The 16616-nt window shown below is 41.1% G+C and overlaps 1 protein-coding gene across 1 annotated transcript in view; it reads left to right on the top strand.

Moving 5' to 3' along the window:
• Positions 1–14500, top strand: part of Col12a1 (collagen type XII alpha 1 chain) — a 112684-nt gene extending 98184 nt beyond the window's left edge. Inside the window, exons 57-66 of the mRNA XM_051140003.1 lie at positions 226–279; positions 796–849; positions 4026–4079; positions 5403–5474; positions 8315–8350; positions 8457–8523; positions 9325–9513; positions 10408–10476; positions 11922–12092; positions 14328–14500. Coding sequence (XP_050995960.1) covers positions 226–279; positions 796–849; positions 4026–4079; positions 5403–5474; positions 8315–8350; positions 8457–8523; positions 9325–9513; positions 10408–10476; positions 11922–12092; positions 14328–14500 — 939 coding nt within the window. The remainder of the gene's footprint in view (positions 1–225; positions 280–795; positions 850–4025; positions 4080–5402; positions 5475–8314; positions 8351–8456; positions 8524–9324; positions 9514–10407; positions 10477–11921; positions 12093–14327) is intronic.
• Positions 14501–16616: the final 2116 nt, after the last annotated feature.

Here is a 16616-nt window from a genome sequence, read left to right as displayed (position 1 = left end):
ATCATAAAATTAAGTAGAAATTATAGAATGGCATTTGTTGGTTAGAAAGTTAATTAAAAACAAACAAACGGGTTCATTCATCTTCTTTCATAACAGACCTATGTGCTTGTCTCTGAGTCCTTACACTAGACATATAAAGTGATAAAATGCACAAGTGACTCATTTCTTCCTCTTAAGTTTAATCTCCATAATACCTGAGAACTGTCTTCTCACTGCCCACTCTAGGGTCGCCAGGGAATGAAAGGTGATGCAGGAGAGCCAGGGCTTCCTGGACGGACAGTGAGTTCTTAAAGTTACCCCCTTCCACTAGTGATGCTCTGCTTAAAAAGTCGCCTTTTGAGTGGTGCAGATTTGTTTGGTGGGGGTGGGGTTTGGAGGGGGTGGAGTTTGATGGGGGTGGAGTTTGGTGGGGGGGTGGGTGGAGTTTCGTGGTGGTGGAGTTTGGTGGGTGGGGAGGAGCTAGGAGGAGCTGGAGGATGGGAACAGCTACATGGAAAACATTAATTTAAAAAAGTGAACCAAGGTTAAGTAGTGAAGGGCAAGTCTGTGTGTGTCCTTCACTGGACTTGCATTTCATACTCTGTCCTTACTCTTCAGGTGTATATGCTGTTTAACTCTGATATTGCGTTGCTGACTAATGTCTCTATGCCTGGCCCTGTGTTTGGCCATAGTCTCCTGTTTCTTTTCAGAGCAGTCAAAGTTTGTTTTTTGGAAAACATTTTGAAGAATACTAAGAATCATTTCTTACACAAAAAGTATATTACTGCACGCCAACTGTTTGCTCCTTTCGTGTAGGGAACCCCAGGATTACCTGGCCCACCAGGACCAGTGGGACCACCAGGAGACAGAGTAAGTTTTGGGCCACTGATATGTGTTAATTACAAAATCCCCACAATCCTGCTTGCGTGGACGGAAACGTGGAGTTCATGTATCTTGTCGAAGGCTTCAAAGCTGTTATCAGTGGACCAACCAACACCAGATCCATCTTGTATTCCTTTAAAGAAATTGATAGGACTTTGGGGGAAGTGTTTGGAATTTTCATTTTGAGAACCGGAAAGAAATTCAAGAGACTTAGAAAATTGGTTTAGGTAAAAAAAAAAAAAAAAAAAAAAAAAAGAATTGAAGTCTCTATCATGAGACAGATTTACATACCTTAGAGAACAGCTTTAACTTAAATGTCATTTGCCCTGACGTCCTGAGGAACTCTCTACACCTTTAGAAGGAAAGTGCCATACTGAGGTTGATGCTGGTGCGAAGAGCTGGCATTTAGTAGGGAACTTCACTTGTGGCAGCATCCAAATTTGCCTTTGACTCAGGGTGACAACAAGGTAGGAAGGCCATTCACTTCTGGGACAGGTTATTGGGTAGCCTAGAGCACGTGACATTTATGCTTCATTCACCAATGCTATGGAAACATTTGTTTAAATAAGAGACCAAGAACGCTTCAATAAGAATAATTTAGAGATGTTAGAATTGCTCAAAGCCCACAAGTCTTACAGGTTTTTAGCATTTTATGGTTCAAGCAACAGCGTGAGGGTTGTCTGAACTCTGTCAACCAGGCTACACTGTCACTAACAGCCTTCTCTGGAAGGGCTCTGCTATACCTGCCATCAGTAAACATGTGACTTGTTAACCTTAATATCTACAAGTAATCACTGGCAAGGAGGTGTCACTGAGTGAGAACAAAGGTTCATCAAGATGACTCAAAATGGGGATGTACTCCCAAGCATTATTTCCACATTTCCTTTGACATTTGGGAGAAAGAGAGAAGTCAAAGAGCAAGCCATAGACTCTGAAAAGGGATTTAGAAATTGGATTGGCATATTTGTATCTCCAGCATCTTTTGATAATGGCGGTTTGGCACCATTGTTCAATGTTTATTTTATAATAAATAACAATAGTGAGGCTAAGAGGTAACACGTCAGCCTTTACAAAACAAAACAAAAAAACAAAACAAAAAACAAAAAACAACCAAATATGGCACCAAGAAAGCGGCAGTGGGCTGAACTGCTGCTGAAAGCTGCTTGTGCACATCACAATCCATCCCAGTGTGTGTGCTTCAGATGGAGATGGTGGGGTCCTGAGATTAGATCCCAGCAAGAGGCAATCAGGAAGCCGCTACTGTCACTACTGCACCTGGACAGGCGAGGGGTCGGGCGGCCCTGTGCATTTCCTCTCTGAAACTCGAATCCAGCATTGGGGTGATGCCACTTTGGTCTCCTGGGATGAAGATGAGGAAACGATTTAAGAACTCGTTTCTCTGCTTCGTCCACAGCCCCACTCACCTGCCTATTGCTTAGTAAACTGCCTCTGAGGCTGAAAGGAGGCAGAGGGAGAGGGAGACAAACACTTTTATACAGGGAGAGAGGCTGTGTGTATGGGCATCTTGGGCCCTCCCCTCCTCCCCAAAAAAGTAACAGGAAATCAGAGATGGAAGTAGGAGGAAAGCAAGGCCAAGGACCAGGGAGGATATAGGGTTCCGCAAAAGTAGTGGGGAATGTGACTGTCTTGGATGATTTTGAAATGAGGAGCAATAGAACTCCATGCACATATATCTAATATGCATATTTACATAAAACGGTCACTAGTCTCGTCTAACACTGTTACACAGCTGAACACAGTGGTAACAGCTGGAGGCTTGCAACCAGAAGTGAAAGAAAGAGTTGCCCTGCCATGGTCTGCAAGTGACTCAAGACAGCCCTTTTAATGATATCAGATCAAATCCCACTCATCCCACTTTAGATATGTTCCTTCAAAGAGATATTTGGCTAGGAGGTCCCAAGAATGAGTAGATTATTAAAAATATGATCCGCTATACATGATGAGAAAGAGTATACAAGACAGCAGGCCTCTGCATCTGTTTGGATGGAAGAAATACCATTTCGACCGTCTCAGCAAAGCTACTGGAACATTTTTGTTTCGTAAGTGGCTCTCAGAAGTAATGTTGATTTTGTATCAGATGGACTCCGAGTCTGGTTTTTGTTAAGTAGTCCTAGCTCCTTCAGAAGGCAGACTGAAAGTTTACCCCTTAAAGTTCTGAAAAGAGTTTTCTTTGGGGAGGGGGGTGGATGTGGAGTATTTATAAAACTCCCTTAAATAAAACCTTTAAAATTTCTGCTATTGTGAAGTCTGGATTGAAAAATATGGAGAATGAATAATTATAGAAAAAAATAATAATTCTTTTATGTTTGATTAAAAAAAAAAACACCCAGGTTAACACAGAAGTCATAGCAATTCTCCTGTCTCATTCTCCCAAATGTTAGAATTACAGGCATGGAGCCACCATGCCTGGTACCGATCATTCTTAGTCTCTGTAGAAAATAGGACAAAAATCATTTCTGACAGAGGAATGCAGCAACCATAAACAGTAAACTGACTCAGAGGTCCTGGGCTGAGCTTCAGAGATCTGGTGTTGGGACTGAAAGCTAACTAGGTAGTGGGGTGACTCATTCCAGGCAGAGGTCATTTGGCTCTGTACAGAGAGAGAGAAAGAACACATCAGTGTGGACACAGGAGCCAAAGGCAGCCCTGCAGGGAGGTACACCCTGCCCTTTCTTGCTGCTCACACTGACACAGCTAGGCCCTGCTTTTGAAGGGAGAAAGTTTAATGCTGGTTTTGAGAATGGAAAACTTCCTTTCCTCTTTGGGTGTGGGGCAGTTAATACAATTTTGCCCCTTTCAGAGGGTGACTGCTTAGTAGACAGGGTCAATCTCCCTTCACCCCTCTTCATACTTTTGAAGAAGAACCTGCTTCTTTGAAAAAGATTCGTTTGGCCTTTAAAATGGTTTTGCTCGTAGCTATACAAATAAGTGAGCATAGGAACTAATTACTTAGAAGTGTCGTGCAAATAGAGTTTCTTTGATAATTGGTCTTCATACTGAAAGCTTACCTACCAAACACCAAATTGACCTCAGTCCTTTTTTTTTTTTTTTTTTTTTAATCACCGTTTTACCCTTAATGATCTATTTAGCCTCATTTCATTTGTTAATTTCCTCCCTAACCTGTAATTTCATTCCTACCATAGGGTTTCACTGGGAAAGATGGTGCAATGGGACCGAGAGGCCCCCCTGGGCCACCGGTAAGAGCCGAGTGGGCTTATGCTGCCTCTACCATGGTGGTCTCCAGCCTGCTTTTCCTTTCCTCCCATTTTGCTAGGAAAGAGTGAGCAAACCTGACTTATTTCTATCCCTCCAGGCTGTGGGGTATATTGTTACACGAGCTGTTCATGTTTGTGCTATAAATCAAAATGTGATAGAGAAAACAGATATGTCAAAATACAGATGCTTCATCAAATTGTGTTTGAGAAAAATCTAAGACTGGCTTGGGCACTATCTTTTTAGTCTCTTGATTTTCTCCTTAGTGAGTGGTTAGGTTCAGGACCTTGGTAGTTTTCTCTTGAATCTGAGGTCTATGGCATTTAAACATTACAGACAGTAATAATGTGCAGCCATCAGTCATTCCATGGAAGTAGGTTTGATCTACAACTTAAAGAGTCTAATGAAGATAGAGATTCCGAAACTTGCTGGAGTTGAACTGCCCATAGGCGATGTCACAATGAGATAGAGACAACGGCCATGCCTCCCTGTCTGTGTGGCAGGATTCAAACATTCCAGGACGAATGTTTAAATGATCTTATTATTTATATTTAACACATATGTTTTTCCGGTCAGGAAGGTTCATGTAAAGATTAAACCTACGTATTTACTACAGAGCTCAAGCTTTGCATAAATTTATAGAGAAATGTTTTACAATATCTTATAATGGAAATGTAGGCCTTAGAACCTGATGCATTGGATATTATATTATAAATAGCCCAGTAGATATATGGAGGAAATGCCTGAAAGTTGACTTAAAAGCATTGGAGAAATTCTTGTGGTTTTGGTGGAGTGAAGAGTGCTGATGGGATAGAGAGACTTGGAGCCTGGGGAAAGTCCCTGAGGAAGAAGTGATTTCTAGACTCTTCTGCAGATGCCAGAAGTATGTCCAAAATAGGATAAACCCAGCTACCTTCTTAATTCCTCTCTAGCCAAAGTTTCCGTGCCTGTCTTTGGGAGCTTTTTATTTTTATTTTATTTTTGTTTCAGAAGCAAACCAAAAATTTAGGAGATTCCTTCTGTAAATATACTTTGTAACAAATTTACTGGGATTGTAGTCTCCACATTATGAGGCTGGTAGTACGTGTGCTTCTATTTTTCTGTTAGTCTCAAGATATAATTCAGACAGAAATTCTAAGATTTCCCCTCTCTCTTGTCACCTTAAAAGTTGGCTTTCCTCCTCCTTACTGTGTAATAATATTCTGCTTCTTTTAAATGTTCTTAAGCCTGGCCACAGCTCTTCAGTTCCTGTGGCTAGGACTGTTTTTCCTTGTCATAACATTCCCTTTCTTGGTCTGTGGTTATAGGGAACCCCAGGTTCTCCAGGAGTCACAGGGCCAAGTGGGAAACCAGGGAAACCGGGAGACCATGGCAGACCTGTAAGTAGCTGGCTTGCATGCCTCCCAACTTCTATCCTCCTGTAGCCATGGGTAATGAGAATCCCAAGGCTTGGGCACATTCAGGTTATCTCAGCCATGAATATGTAGGAGCATCTGCTGAAAAGATGATAAACCCTTGGATTTGACTTGGGAATATTTCTAAAGGCTTTTCCCCCTGCTGGGCTGCTATAATATCCTGGGATGAAAATTGTGGTCATTGGGTTTCTTTAAAAGGAGGAAGGGATTGTGAGCCAAGACACATTTTTTTCTGCACTGTATAAACACTTGGAGCTTCAGAGCTGGGTCAGCAAAATCTTTCTTTTTATTTATAAATGGTATGCTGTTTCAGACATAAAAATACATGACCAGAGTGCAGGGCGCCTTCAGCCTCAGTTTATGAACGTTAACCCTTTGATAGCACTGCCCAGCTGCACCATTGTTTTCTTGCTCCGTAGCTGAGGATTCTGGAGAGGCAGACCAGTATTCAAAGTATTTACTGGGGCCCAGGGAGATGGCTTAGTGGGCAAAAGTGCTAGCCATGCAAGCATGAGGATCTAAGCTTGACTTTCCAGAACACTTCTAAAAGCTGGACATGCGGCCTGAGTATCTGAAACCCCAGCGTTCCTGCAGAGCGATGGGAGGAAGAAATGGGAGAAGCCCCGGAAGCTGCAGAAAAACAGCAGAGAGACCTTGTCTCAAATATTGTGGAAGCTGAGGATGAACACGCAAGGCTGTTCTCAGACCTCTACATGTGCCCTATGGGAACATGTGTGCATCTCTCTGTGCAAATGCCCTCACCACATATGTGCATGTGCACACAGAATTATTTTCTACACTGAGGGTTTAGCCTAATGATGGAGTGCTTGCCCAGCATGTGCGAGGCCGTGGGTTCAACACTTAGCACAAAGAAATAAGAAGGCAAACTGAAGTTGGTTATTTTACTTTTTCCTAATGTGGCCCTTTCTCAATTTATATCTGACTTAGCTCTCTCTCACTCCTATGTTTGGTTAGAAATAAGAAATGCCGTAGCATCACGCCTATCATGTGCTTTCAAATTAGTACCTTCCGGTTGAATTTGGAGTTTGTAAGATATGCACAAGTATTTGGAATGACCATTGAGTTTTGCAACCTTCACACTTTACTTTGCAAGGTTACTGCTGATCTATGCAAGCAGAGGCCTGAAAAATTCTATCGCTTTTGCTTGAGATGTGATTGCTGGTGACTGATGGTAAAGGTGACGGACAAGATGGCAGAGAAGTTATTCCCATGACACTCCTAACAACATGGTCATCTAAACAAGACTGCCTAACCCCTAGATGAAGAACTATAGGCCGCCAATGGCTTCTGGGAGAGGGGAGGCAATCCCAGTGATCACCCCTAAACCTAGGCACATATGAAAGGCATTAAATGAATTCCATAGGGAATATTTCTGTAACAGTAGTTGGATACGTAAGAGGAGCTGGGTGCACGGGGAGTAGACGTGTGGTCATAGCACGGATACGGTATTCATGTGTCAATTTCTCAAAAAATTCATACCAACAATTTAGGGTAGGAACAAATAGAAAAATCAAGCCAGAAACATTTCAAAGGAGCAAGAAATTAAAAAAAAAAAGTTTGCACAAAGCTCCATATTCAATATTGGTGTTTTCATAAAAATATAATAGTTTTTATTATGAGAATGCGAAGCACAAGTTTTTTCTTACAATAATTATAATTCGCCGAACATTTATTTGGATGTCATGTCTCAGGGCAAAGAAGTGAGACAATCTAATTTTTCTTTAAAAGTCCCATTCTGGCATCTGTATGGAGAACAGGCTATTATAAGCAAAAACAAAAAGTAGGGAGGTCAGTTAAGAGGATATTGGCATAGTTACTCTAAGCCTTGGTTTGAACTAAATGGTTTCCATGGGGATGGTACGAGTTGGTTTGGCTGGAATAGCATCCCAACATCAGATTTGCTAATGACTTGGATGTTCCTTTCGTAATGGCAGTTGGCAGTTTGAAAGGATACTGCCAAAGATAGGATGTTCTTGACCTCCGAGGATCTCTCCTGGACAGGGAGGGCTTCTGGGTATGATAAAGATTATGTAGTTCTTTGGAAGAGAGACACCTGTTTTCTTTCCTACCCAATGTGCAAAGGCTAGCCAAAGGCGCTGCACAGCTATCTAGGAAGCTGACAGAAGCCCTTTTATTGGTTCTTGTTGAAAGAGAACGCATATCAAGTTTTTTTTTTTTTTTTTTTTTTTTTTTTTTTTTTTTTTTGTGCATTCCACAATGAGCAGCTGGCCTAAGTAACCGTCACGATTCAAAGTGTCATAGTTCCAGGGCAGGTTGAGTTCAAGAGCATATGCTTCAATTGCAAGCCTATGTGGTGCAAGGCTTCTATAACTGTTAACGTTCTACAGTTCACATGTGAGGAAGGCTTTGTAAGGCACCTATTTGGTGGTGGTGGTGATGGGGCGTTCAATTACTTTTACAGAAAAGTGTTGGTGGTATAGTTTTAAGTGTGATGTTCCACTTTGCTGGACTCTGCCTTCTGTATCATCGTGCCTGCTCATGCATCAGTGGCTCCTAACCTGTGGGCCATGGCCCTTGAGTGTCAAATGATCTTTTTACAGGGCTCGCATATCAGATATTCTGCACATGAGATGTCTATATTATGATTCATAACAGAAAGAAAATTGCAGTTATGAAGGAGCAACAACAATAATTTTATGGTTGGCATCACCACAACATGAAGAACTGTATTAAAGGATCACAGCATTAGGAAGGTCGAGAACCGCTGTTTTAGACCATTTATATTTTCCTGTTTCTAAAATATTTAAATTCCTGTGTTTCAGGGTCAGTCTGGATTAAAAGGAGAAAAAGGGGACAGGGTATGTATGTCTTAAAATTTGACCTTGTTTTACTTCAAGTGTTAAACATTGAAGTCTGAAATTATAGAAATAATATTTTAATGACTTTTTTTATTCAATTAACCAGGGAGATATTGCTTCTCAGAACATGATGCGAGCAGTCGCAAGACAAGTCTGTGAGCAACTGATAAGTGGTAATTCATTGTTCACCATTTGAATGACTTTTGAAGTAACCGAGGCAAAAAAAAAAATACAGAGCTTGAGTCACAGAGTTGGTCAGAGATGTTTCAAACTAATGCACTTTTGATGCCTGTTAGTGCCTGAAGATGGAGCGCAGGCTAGTCTTGAACTCGGGTCTCACCCGCTGAAGTTTCATCAGTGCTTCTTACAGCATGGTTCTGATGAACAAATCCCTTAAAATTGCTTAATTGGCTTGTTAGAAATGAGGGGACCTTGACCCTGTTCTAAACCCGCTAATTATTGTGCTTGGAAGTGAGCCCCCCCCCCCCCCCCCGCAAATAATACAGTTTTCAATGTACACTTAACAAAGGTTCTCATTCGTTCTAAAACCTGGGTATGAATGCGTTAGGTACCTAGAAAGATGACACACTGTCCTAATTTCAAAGGTGTGTTGTGTGTGTGTGTGTGTGTGTGTGTGTGTGTGTGTGTGTGTGTGTGTGTGACATTATCACTGAAGTCAGTGTATTTCAGAGCCACACCACTGTTTGGTAACTAGTATTCATAATAACGCTTATGGTTTGAGTTCAGCATTTTGTGGAAATAACCACTGATCAAGGGTTATTTTGTACTGGGTGGCTGATGTATGTTATTTTATTTATTTTATTTTTTTATTTTTTATTTTTTTACTGTTTTTACTAACTAGAATACTTCCTGGAGAGAAGAGGGAAGAGAGCTAGGTGCTGAGAGAAGGCTGCTTCCCTATCTCCCCCTTCGCTTCCCACTTCCCTTCCAACAAGTCCTCTTTCTCTTTACAGGCCAGATGAGTAGATTCAATCAGATGCTGAATCAGATTCCAAATGACTACCACTCAAATCGCAACCAACCTGGCCCACCAGGACCCCCAGGGCCCCCAGGCAGCGCTGGGGCCAGAGGAGAACCAGGGCCTGGGGGGCGACCAGGATTCCCTGGCACGCCAGGGATGCAGGGACCCCCTGGTGAACGAGGTGGGACTTTCTAACTTTATGCAGAGAAGAAGGAAGGGCTGTCGTGCACGGGTACTGGGCAGGCTGAAAGCATTTGGAAGGCAGCATTTGGCAAACCACTTTCAGTGTTATTTGGACAGTCCAGAAGAGCCGTCTGGGAGCCATCTTTCCCTTTAGGTAACCTGCAGGGCACAGAGCACTAGATTCCAGCAATAGGAGTTTGAGAAAATGGATGCCGTTTCCAGCAGATCTCAGTAGAGATATTTCTATCCATTGATGTTTCTTGCGACTCTGGTGGGAAGTAATGTCTTGACCAAAGGAATCAGGTACCAGTCTTACTAAGTGCTGTGACTGTGGCTAGAACAGAGCGGCAATGGAGGGCATCTAGGCAGCCTGATGGTTTTAGGTCCAAATTCTTTCTCTTCATTCAGAACCTGGCACTGGTTCTTGGATATTTGTTTGACTTTAATTTCATGGTAGATAAATGAAATTGAAAGGGAAAAAATAGGATTTTTCCTACTTCCAGATGTTTTAGGACAGTGGATGCCCACTTCAAGAGTTATGTAACCCTGCGATCTAAACTGTGACTGCTTGTGACCACACAGCTCCTAAAATCCACCTGAAGGGCCCTTTATAAAACCCTTGCTTTTAATTACTGCTTGACAATATATTAGGCATATTTGTATCCTTCAAATAATTCCCCTCTGACTTTCAGCCACATTTGTTTCTTGGCCACGAATCTGGAATTACACAAATGTCTAGAAAGAATTTGGCTTAAGAAGTGAACTTCTGGGAAAAATTAGGTTCTGTTTTCACTAAGGAAATGAGTTAGTTGAATTATTATTATTTAAGATTAAAAAAAACATGTTTCCAGATAAAAATTTCCCATGCTTTTTTTTTTTTTTCTTCTTGTAGGTTTGCCTGGAGAGAAAGGTGAAAGAGGCATTGGGTCTCAAGGTCCCCGAGGGCTGCCTGGGCCACCAGGTAGGTTTGTTAAGACACCAGACTGGCAAAGCATGAAAAATATGAGAAACAACTTTCTATTACCAGCTTTACACCAACATGGTGCATCTTTTAGTGAAAAGTTCAGTTTAGATGTCTGCTTTGTTAAAGAGTGTGCTCTACTGGGTATTTGCACAGAGCTATAGTATATGAAGGCATGAGTGTTACTGACATAAAGGAAGGTGGTTACTTTCCTTTCGTAGGGACCCTCTTGTGGTGTTTTGTTTGCTTTATACCCTCCAAATACTGTTTTGTTTTCTTCTAGTATTTTTCAATATGGGGTTATTAGAATGAGAAAAGACCTAAAGACTTGACACAATGTTATATTTGTAACATTCCTCCAACATGTTGTAAAGAAACGGTAGATGTACGTTGTCTTATGCATTGTTTTGATTAGGTTAAAAGTTAATGTCCCATTTATTATTTATTTATTTATTTATTTATTTATTTATGGTTTTTTTGAGACAGGGTTTTTCTCTGTAGACTTGGCTGTCCCATAGACCAGGCTAGTCTTGAACTCACAGAGATCTACTTATCTCTTCCTCCCTGAGTGTTGGGATTAAAGGTGTGCACAACCATACCTGACTTTTTTTTATTTAAAGATTAAAAAAGTCTTTGATTTATTTACCTATCATGTATAAATGTATGTATGTAAGTACGTATCATCTATCTATTATCTATCTATTATCTATATCTCTTTGTCAATCTGTCTATCTATCTATCTATCTATCTATCTATCTATCTATCTAATCTATCTATGTGTATATGTGTATGTACACATGGTACATGGGTCAGTGGTGTACATGTGAAGGTCAGAGGACAACTTGTGGGGATTGATTCTCTTCTTCCACAGTGTGTGTTCTGGGCATTGAACTCTGGTTGTCAGGCTTGGCGGCAAGCCCCTTTACTCAGCGAGCCATCTTCCTGTCCCACATTTTTTATTCTTTCTTAAAATGGCATTTCTGGATCTTTGCACCCAAGGCCAGCTCTATGGTTAAATCTTTACATTTATGTTAACCACAGTAAGTGCCTCCTTATCTTTAAAGAATGTTACTTGCTTCATATGTACCAGAGACATGGACCAGAGACTCACTTGGATGCCTGCTACAGCCATTCCAGGCCTCCTTGTCTCTATGTGAGAGGAAGAAGACAAGAAAATTCGCAGATAATCTTGGCTTGACTTAATTCTTGCTCAATCAGTTTCTCTTAAATCAAATTGCTACAGTGGTGAATTGCTGGCATTGATTCTCTACAAGAAAGTTCTTTGATTCATACTGGGAATTTCTTAAGGAACTGTTTTCTTATCATGCATCAGTGAGTAGCAGTCTATTCTCAAGTTAGTGGAGATGTCACTTGAGTATTGGAGACTGACTGCCTCAGGTGTTTTTGACAAGAAGGGAAATGTATTTGTTTTCACTTCACACTAGGTCCACAAGGAGAATCCAGAACGGGTCCACCAGGGTCTACAGGTTCAAGAGGCCCTCCTGGTCCCCCTGGTCGTCCTGGAAACTCAGGTATCCGAGGACCCCCAGGCCCTCCTGGATACTGTGATTCATCCCAGTGTGCCAGCATCCCGTACAATGGGCAAGGCTATCCAGGTACGTTGTTGCCGTCATAAGGACCCCAGTTGCTCATAAATAAAGAGCCCTAGGGTTGAAGGGAGCTAGAGTTAAGGATTTCATGGAGATGGAACCTTTTTAAGTTCTGTATTTTGAGGATGAGCAGGGTCACTCACTTCTGAAGCACAAAACACTTTCCACTAGTAGGATTTAAATAACCATTTTCCCTTCCTGTGTTTTTGGATTTACCAAATTACACCATAACCCTCTCTACAACTCTCTTGGGAGTTACATGAATGCTGCCAATTCATGAGGTTTCCTTTCTCTTTCTTTCTTTCTCTCTTTCTTTTTCTTTCTTTCTTTCTTTCTTTCTTTCTTTCTTTCTTTCTTTCTTTCTCTCTTACCTAAAGAAACAGAGAGATTAAAAATCAGTTATAGAATGCTGACAATCTATATGAAAATTATTTTGGGAATCTAATTTACATATAATAGCAAAATACAAACAACTGAAATAATTCACTGTTTTGCACAAGCCATGGAATTGATGCTCATCAAATCTGGAGCTTAATATTTTTATAGGGTTGTTATAAATTCTAGTGTTGCACAGTTGTAGACTGCAGAAGCATCTTGTGCCTGACTTTGGGGGATGAGGGTCTTGGGGGGTATGTTGGTCGGGATAGAGAAGATTCTCACGCTGTGGTTGAAGGTGACTTTTTCATTAGTGCACCCTCATGCATCTTGCAAGTTTAAAAATGATACTGCTATTTTGTATGGTTTGCTACTAGCAAATAGTGCATGAGTAGTTGAATATATAAATATCTATATATTTATGTGCATAATTACATATGATCAAAAGTAATAATGAATTCAAATGCATGGTCCCATGTACCCCATTCATAATATTATAATTTAATTCTTTGTAAAGCAAATTTAAATTATTCCTGCCTTATGGCGTATGTGAACTGAAAATATATGGATATATATATATATGTACTTTAACATTTACATAGATGGATATGTATATTTTTTGCATAGTATTTCAACTTTTAAAAACTATCATCTTTGACCTGTTTCAGGTTCCGGCTAACACATTTTCTAAGTCTCCAGAGCTGCTTACAGTTTGAATACATGAAAATCCTGTTTCTGAGATGTTTTGCGCACGTGCTTATTAGAAAATGAGTCTGTATGGAAACCTACCGCAGATATGGTTAACGAACTGGGTCGGCATCAGTCAGGAGGGTGGAAACTCAATACTAACTCGAATGACACAAAAGCAATGATGTCAGCCTGATGCTTTTTCAGCAGTAATGTAGAAAACCATCTTCTAAAAAAGCTCAAACACAGCCATGAGGAGCCTCGGTTGTGAAGGAGGTGCCTAATAAGCTACTAACCAGCAGAGATACGTCACGTTCAGAAAGACAGCTAATCTGTTTGAAGAGAAATGTCCTATGTAAATAATAAACTAATTGAGGCCTGTACATGATCAGTATGTGATGCCATATACTAAAATCTTGTAACAACCCAACAACCTGCTTGTGCACCAAAGCCTGCTGGCTGCTTGCTCTCTGCAGTAATAACAGCGAGTAGATCTGCGCCCCTCTTGCTTGTTAGCAGTGTGTGTCTGAGTTCAGGGCATGTGACGTCTCAGTATTCTGTGTGTGTACTCTCATTTGGTTTTTTTTTTTTTTTTTTAAGTGCAAAATTTCAAACCAAAGTTAAAAAATCCCCGTTCCTTTCCGTTTGGCTGTAGTCACAGGTGTTCCTCACCCACTGGCTGTATCTCTGTGTGGGAGACACAGCCACGGGACACAGCGTGGACTGTACATAACCTGGCGACAGCTTCTTTCGCCCCAAGTTCAGTCTCTAGGCGCTAATACTCTTCATGTGCTCAGCTCTCCGAGTTGTCCTTTGACCTGATGAGTTTGAAGTCATGAACAGTCATTTAGGGATTTGCTAAAACCGCTACCTAGGTACTGTGTTTGCAATTCTTTGGCCCAACTCCGACCCTTGCCAGGTTTTGTGCAATGATTGTATTTACTGCTGAATCTTTGAAGGTGTCCCTCACCCCCGCCCCGCACTTCTGCTTATTTGATCACCAAATTCTCCCTGCACAAGTGCACACGGAAATAATCGGAACACTGTAACACAATGCATCCATTTATGATTGTGAGAATAAGACTGGCGTGCCGTCGCCTCAGGTGGGATGGCTTAACTTTTGCTGTGCGCGCGTGTACCTTCCAAGTCATGCCATAACTGTAATGTTGAATCGGACAGAGCCTTATGTGCCCGAGGGTGGGGCCTACCTGCCTGATCGCGAGCCCTTCATCGTGCCTGTGGAGCCCGAGAGGACAGCAGAATACGAGGAAGACTACGGTGCAGACGAGCCTGAACCGGAACCTGACCACATGCGTTGGCGGCGAGCCCTGCGCCCACATCCTGGCCAGTGAACCTGAGACCGCATGTTCACTGAGGTGGGAGGTGTTGGGATTCTCGTTCGCAGGTCACGCAGAGCAACAGCGTACGTTTTCTCTCCACGTTGCTTCACCCACGAGTGCTCCTTTCTGCCTGTAGAGAACCTTGCTTCTGTAGGCAACCTAGCTCGCACCAGCCTTGTAGACATCTAAAGCCTCTGCAGTTCAAATGCTTAGGACACAAGCTGTTTACAGAAGGTGCCCGGGGAGAACGCGCCCAGGGTGGGCTGAGGCAGCCAGACTTCTAGGTGAAGCAGCAAGCCCTGGAAACCAGAACAGCTGTGTATTCGGAAAGGGTCTTTATCTTTCTTAGTACTAATCTGCAACTCAATCACATCCCATTCCCAGTCATTCTTTTCCTAAAATCAAAAAGGAGGGAAACACCGGCTCACTGCAGCATTTCAGCTTTCTTCCCTTCCTCCTGTTATATGTTAGGGCACAGAATGCTCTTCTTAGACTTTTAACAGCCACAGACCTTAAGCCATGTAGCCGAAGTTATTGTATCAGCCGGATACTGTTCCATATCGCCTTAGACCGCCTTGTTTTGACACACTAACATTTATGCCAAATTGCAGATTATTCTGCAGAAATGGAATTGCATGTTTGTGTTGTATATTTAGAATGAACTTTTTTTTTTTGCAGAACATGTTTCTTAGTTATCGAAGCAGTTGGAAATGTTTGCAAGACTATGAACATAGAATTGCTGCTTTTATATTTTAACTGCAGATTGTGAATTTCACTGCCTTATATTATTTATTTCTGAAACAAAAGAGGCATTTTTCAATAAAACTACTGAAAATTTGACATGGCATATTCTTTTTCTTTGTGTCCTTTTGGTCTTCTCAAGCGGTTGTTACAACAAACAAATTCATATCCTTGGATACGATTACAATGCTAATACTATTAAATTATGCTAAGTAACTTTAAATCTTTAATGCTATGGTGAAGTCACTGGGTAGAGTGGTGAGAGCCTTAAAAAATTCAGAAGATTCCAAAGGTCTTATTAAGAATGTAGAGGATGTGTGGGCTGGTGGAAAAATAATGAGGTATCCTAGGAGACCCCAAACAACCAAATAATCTGTAGCCTGCACAATTTTGTATGCATTTAATTACTTTCTTATACTTTGCCCAATAGCAAATTTAATTGCAAGGAGGAAAATTCCTTAATGGAAACATTTAATTTAGGTAAATGACTCTTTTCCACTTACAAATGCAATTAAAGCATCCTAAAAAAAAAAAAAAAAAAAAAGATGTAAATGTCTGTTTGAAACAAACCAACATCAACTGAACAGCAAAGGGTAGTGGGACAAAGTTTTTCACGGGACAAAATCTGAATTACATTCTCCTTGGAGTTCGAGATTGAAAAGCATAGATCATACATTAATGGAGATCAGCTAAGAGCCTTCAGGCAGATTGCTAACTCATAGTGTTTGCCTCTTATTCTCAGCTTTCTTCTCACATTTTAAAGACAGAGGAGAACACTGAGGTTATATCAGCCCCCCCCCCCCCCCACCACCACTATGCTGTAGGAAGAACTCAAGGAAGGCTCCATCTTTTTTAGTTTGTAGGCAGATACTTCCCAGCCCCTCCCCCTATCCCTTAATGCTCATTCTCTGGACAGGAGCTTTCCAACCTCAACTATCCCCCAATGTAGTTTCTGATTCATTTGTGGTTGAGATGCTCCTTGAAGAGCCCTTATATTAGGAGTCTGAAGATGAGTCCTCATGTCACAGACTAAGTGGGGTCACAGTCACATGACTTTGAAGCACAAAGTAATGATTGACTAGATGAGGGTTTGGTTCATGGTGCTTGTGAATCACGGGTTCACCATTACCTTCTAGTTTGCTCTGGGAGAAAGGAATGGGGACCAAATATTGCTGAACAGAAAATTAGGAAGGATTTAGATAGAATACACATGTACTTTTATACTGAAAATAATTTTTCATATAATTCTTTTACATGAATTTAATTTTCATAGTATTTTAAAAGCTCATAATGATTTTAATTTTCATACTATATTTTGTTACTAATTGTGTTAATTTTGATTTACAAATTTTTGTTAACTATCAAGAGAAAGATAGTCTGAGTGTAT

The sequence above is a fragment of the Acomys russatus genome, chromosome 32 (assembly GCF_903995435.1).
Source record: "Acomys russatus chromosome 32, mAcoRus1.1, whole genome shotgun sequence".
NCBI classification, from domain to species: Eukaryota; Metazoa; Chordata; class Mammalia; order Rodentia; family Muridae; genus Acomys; species Acomys russatus.
This window is presented reverse-complemented; position numbering and strand designations above follow the sequence as displayed.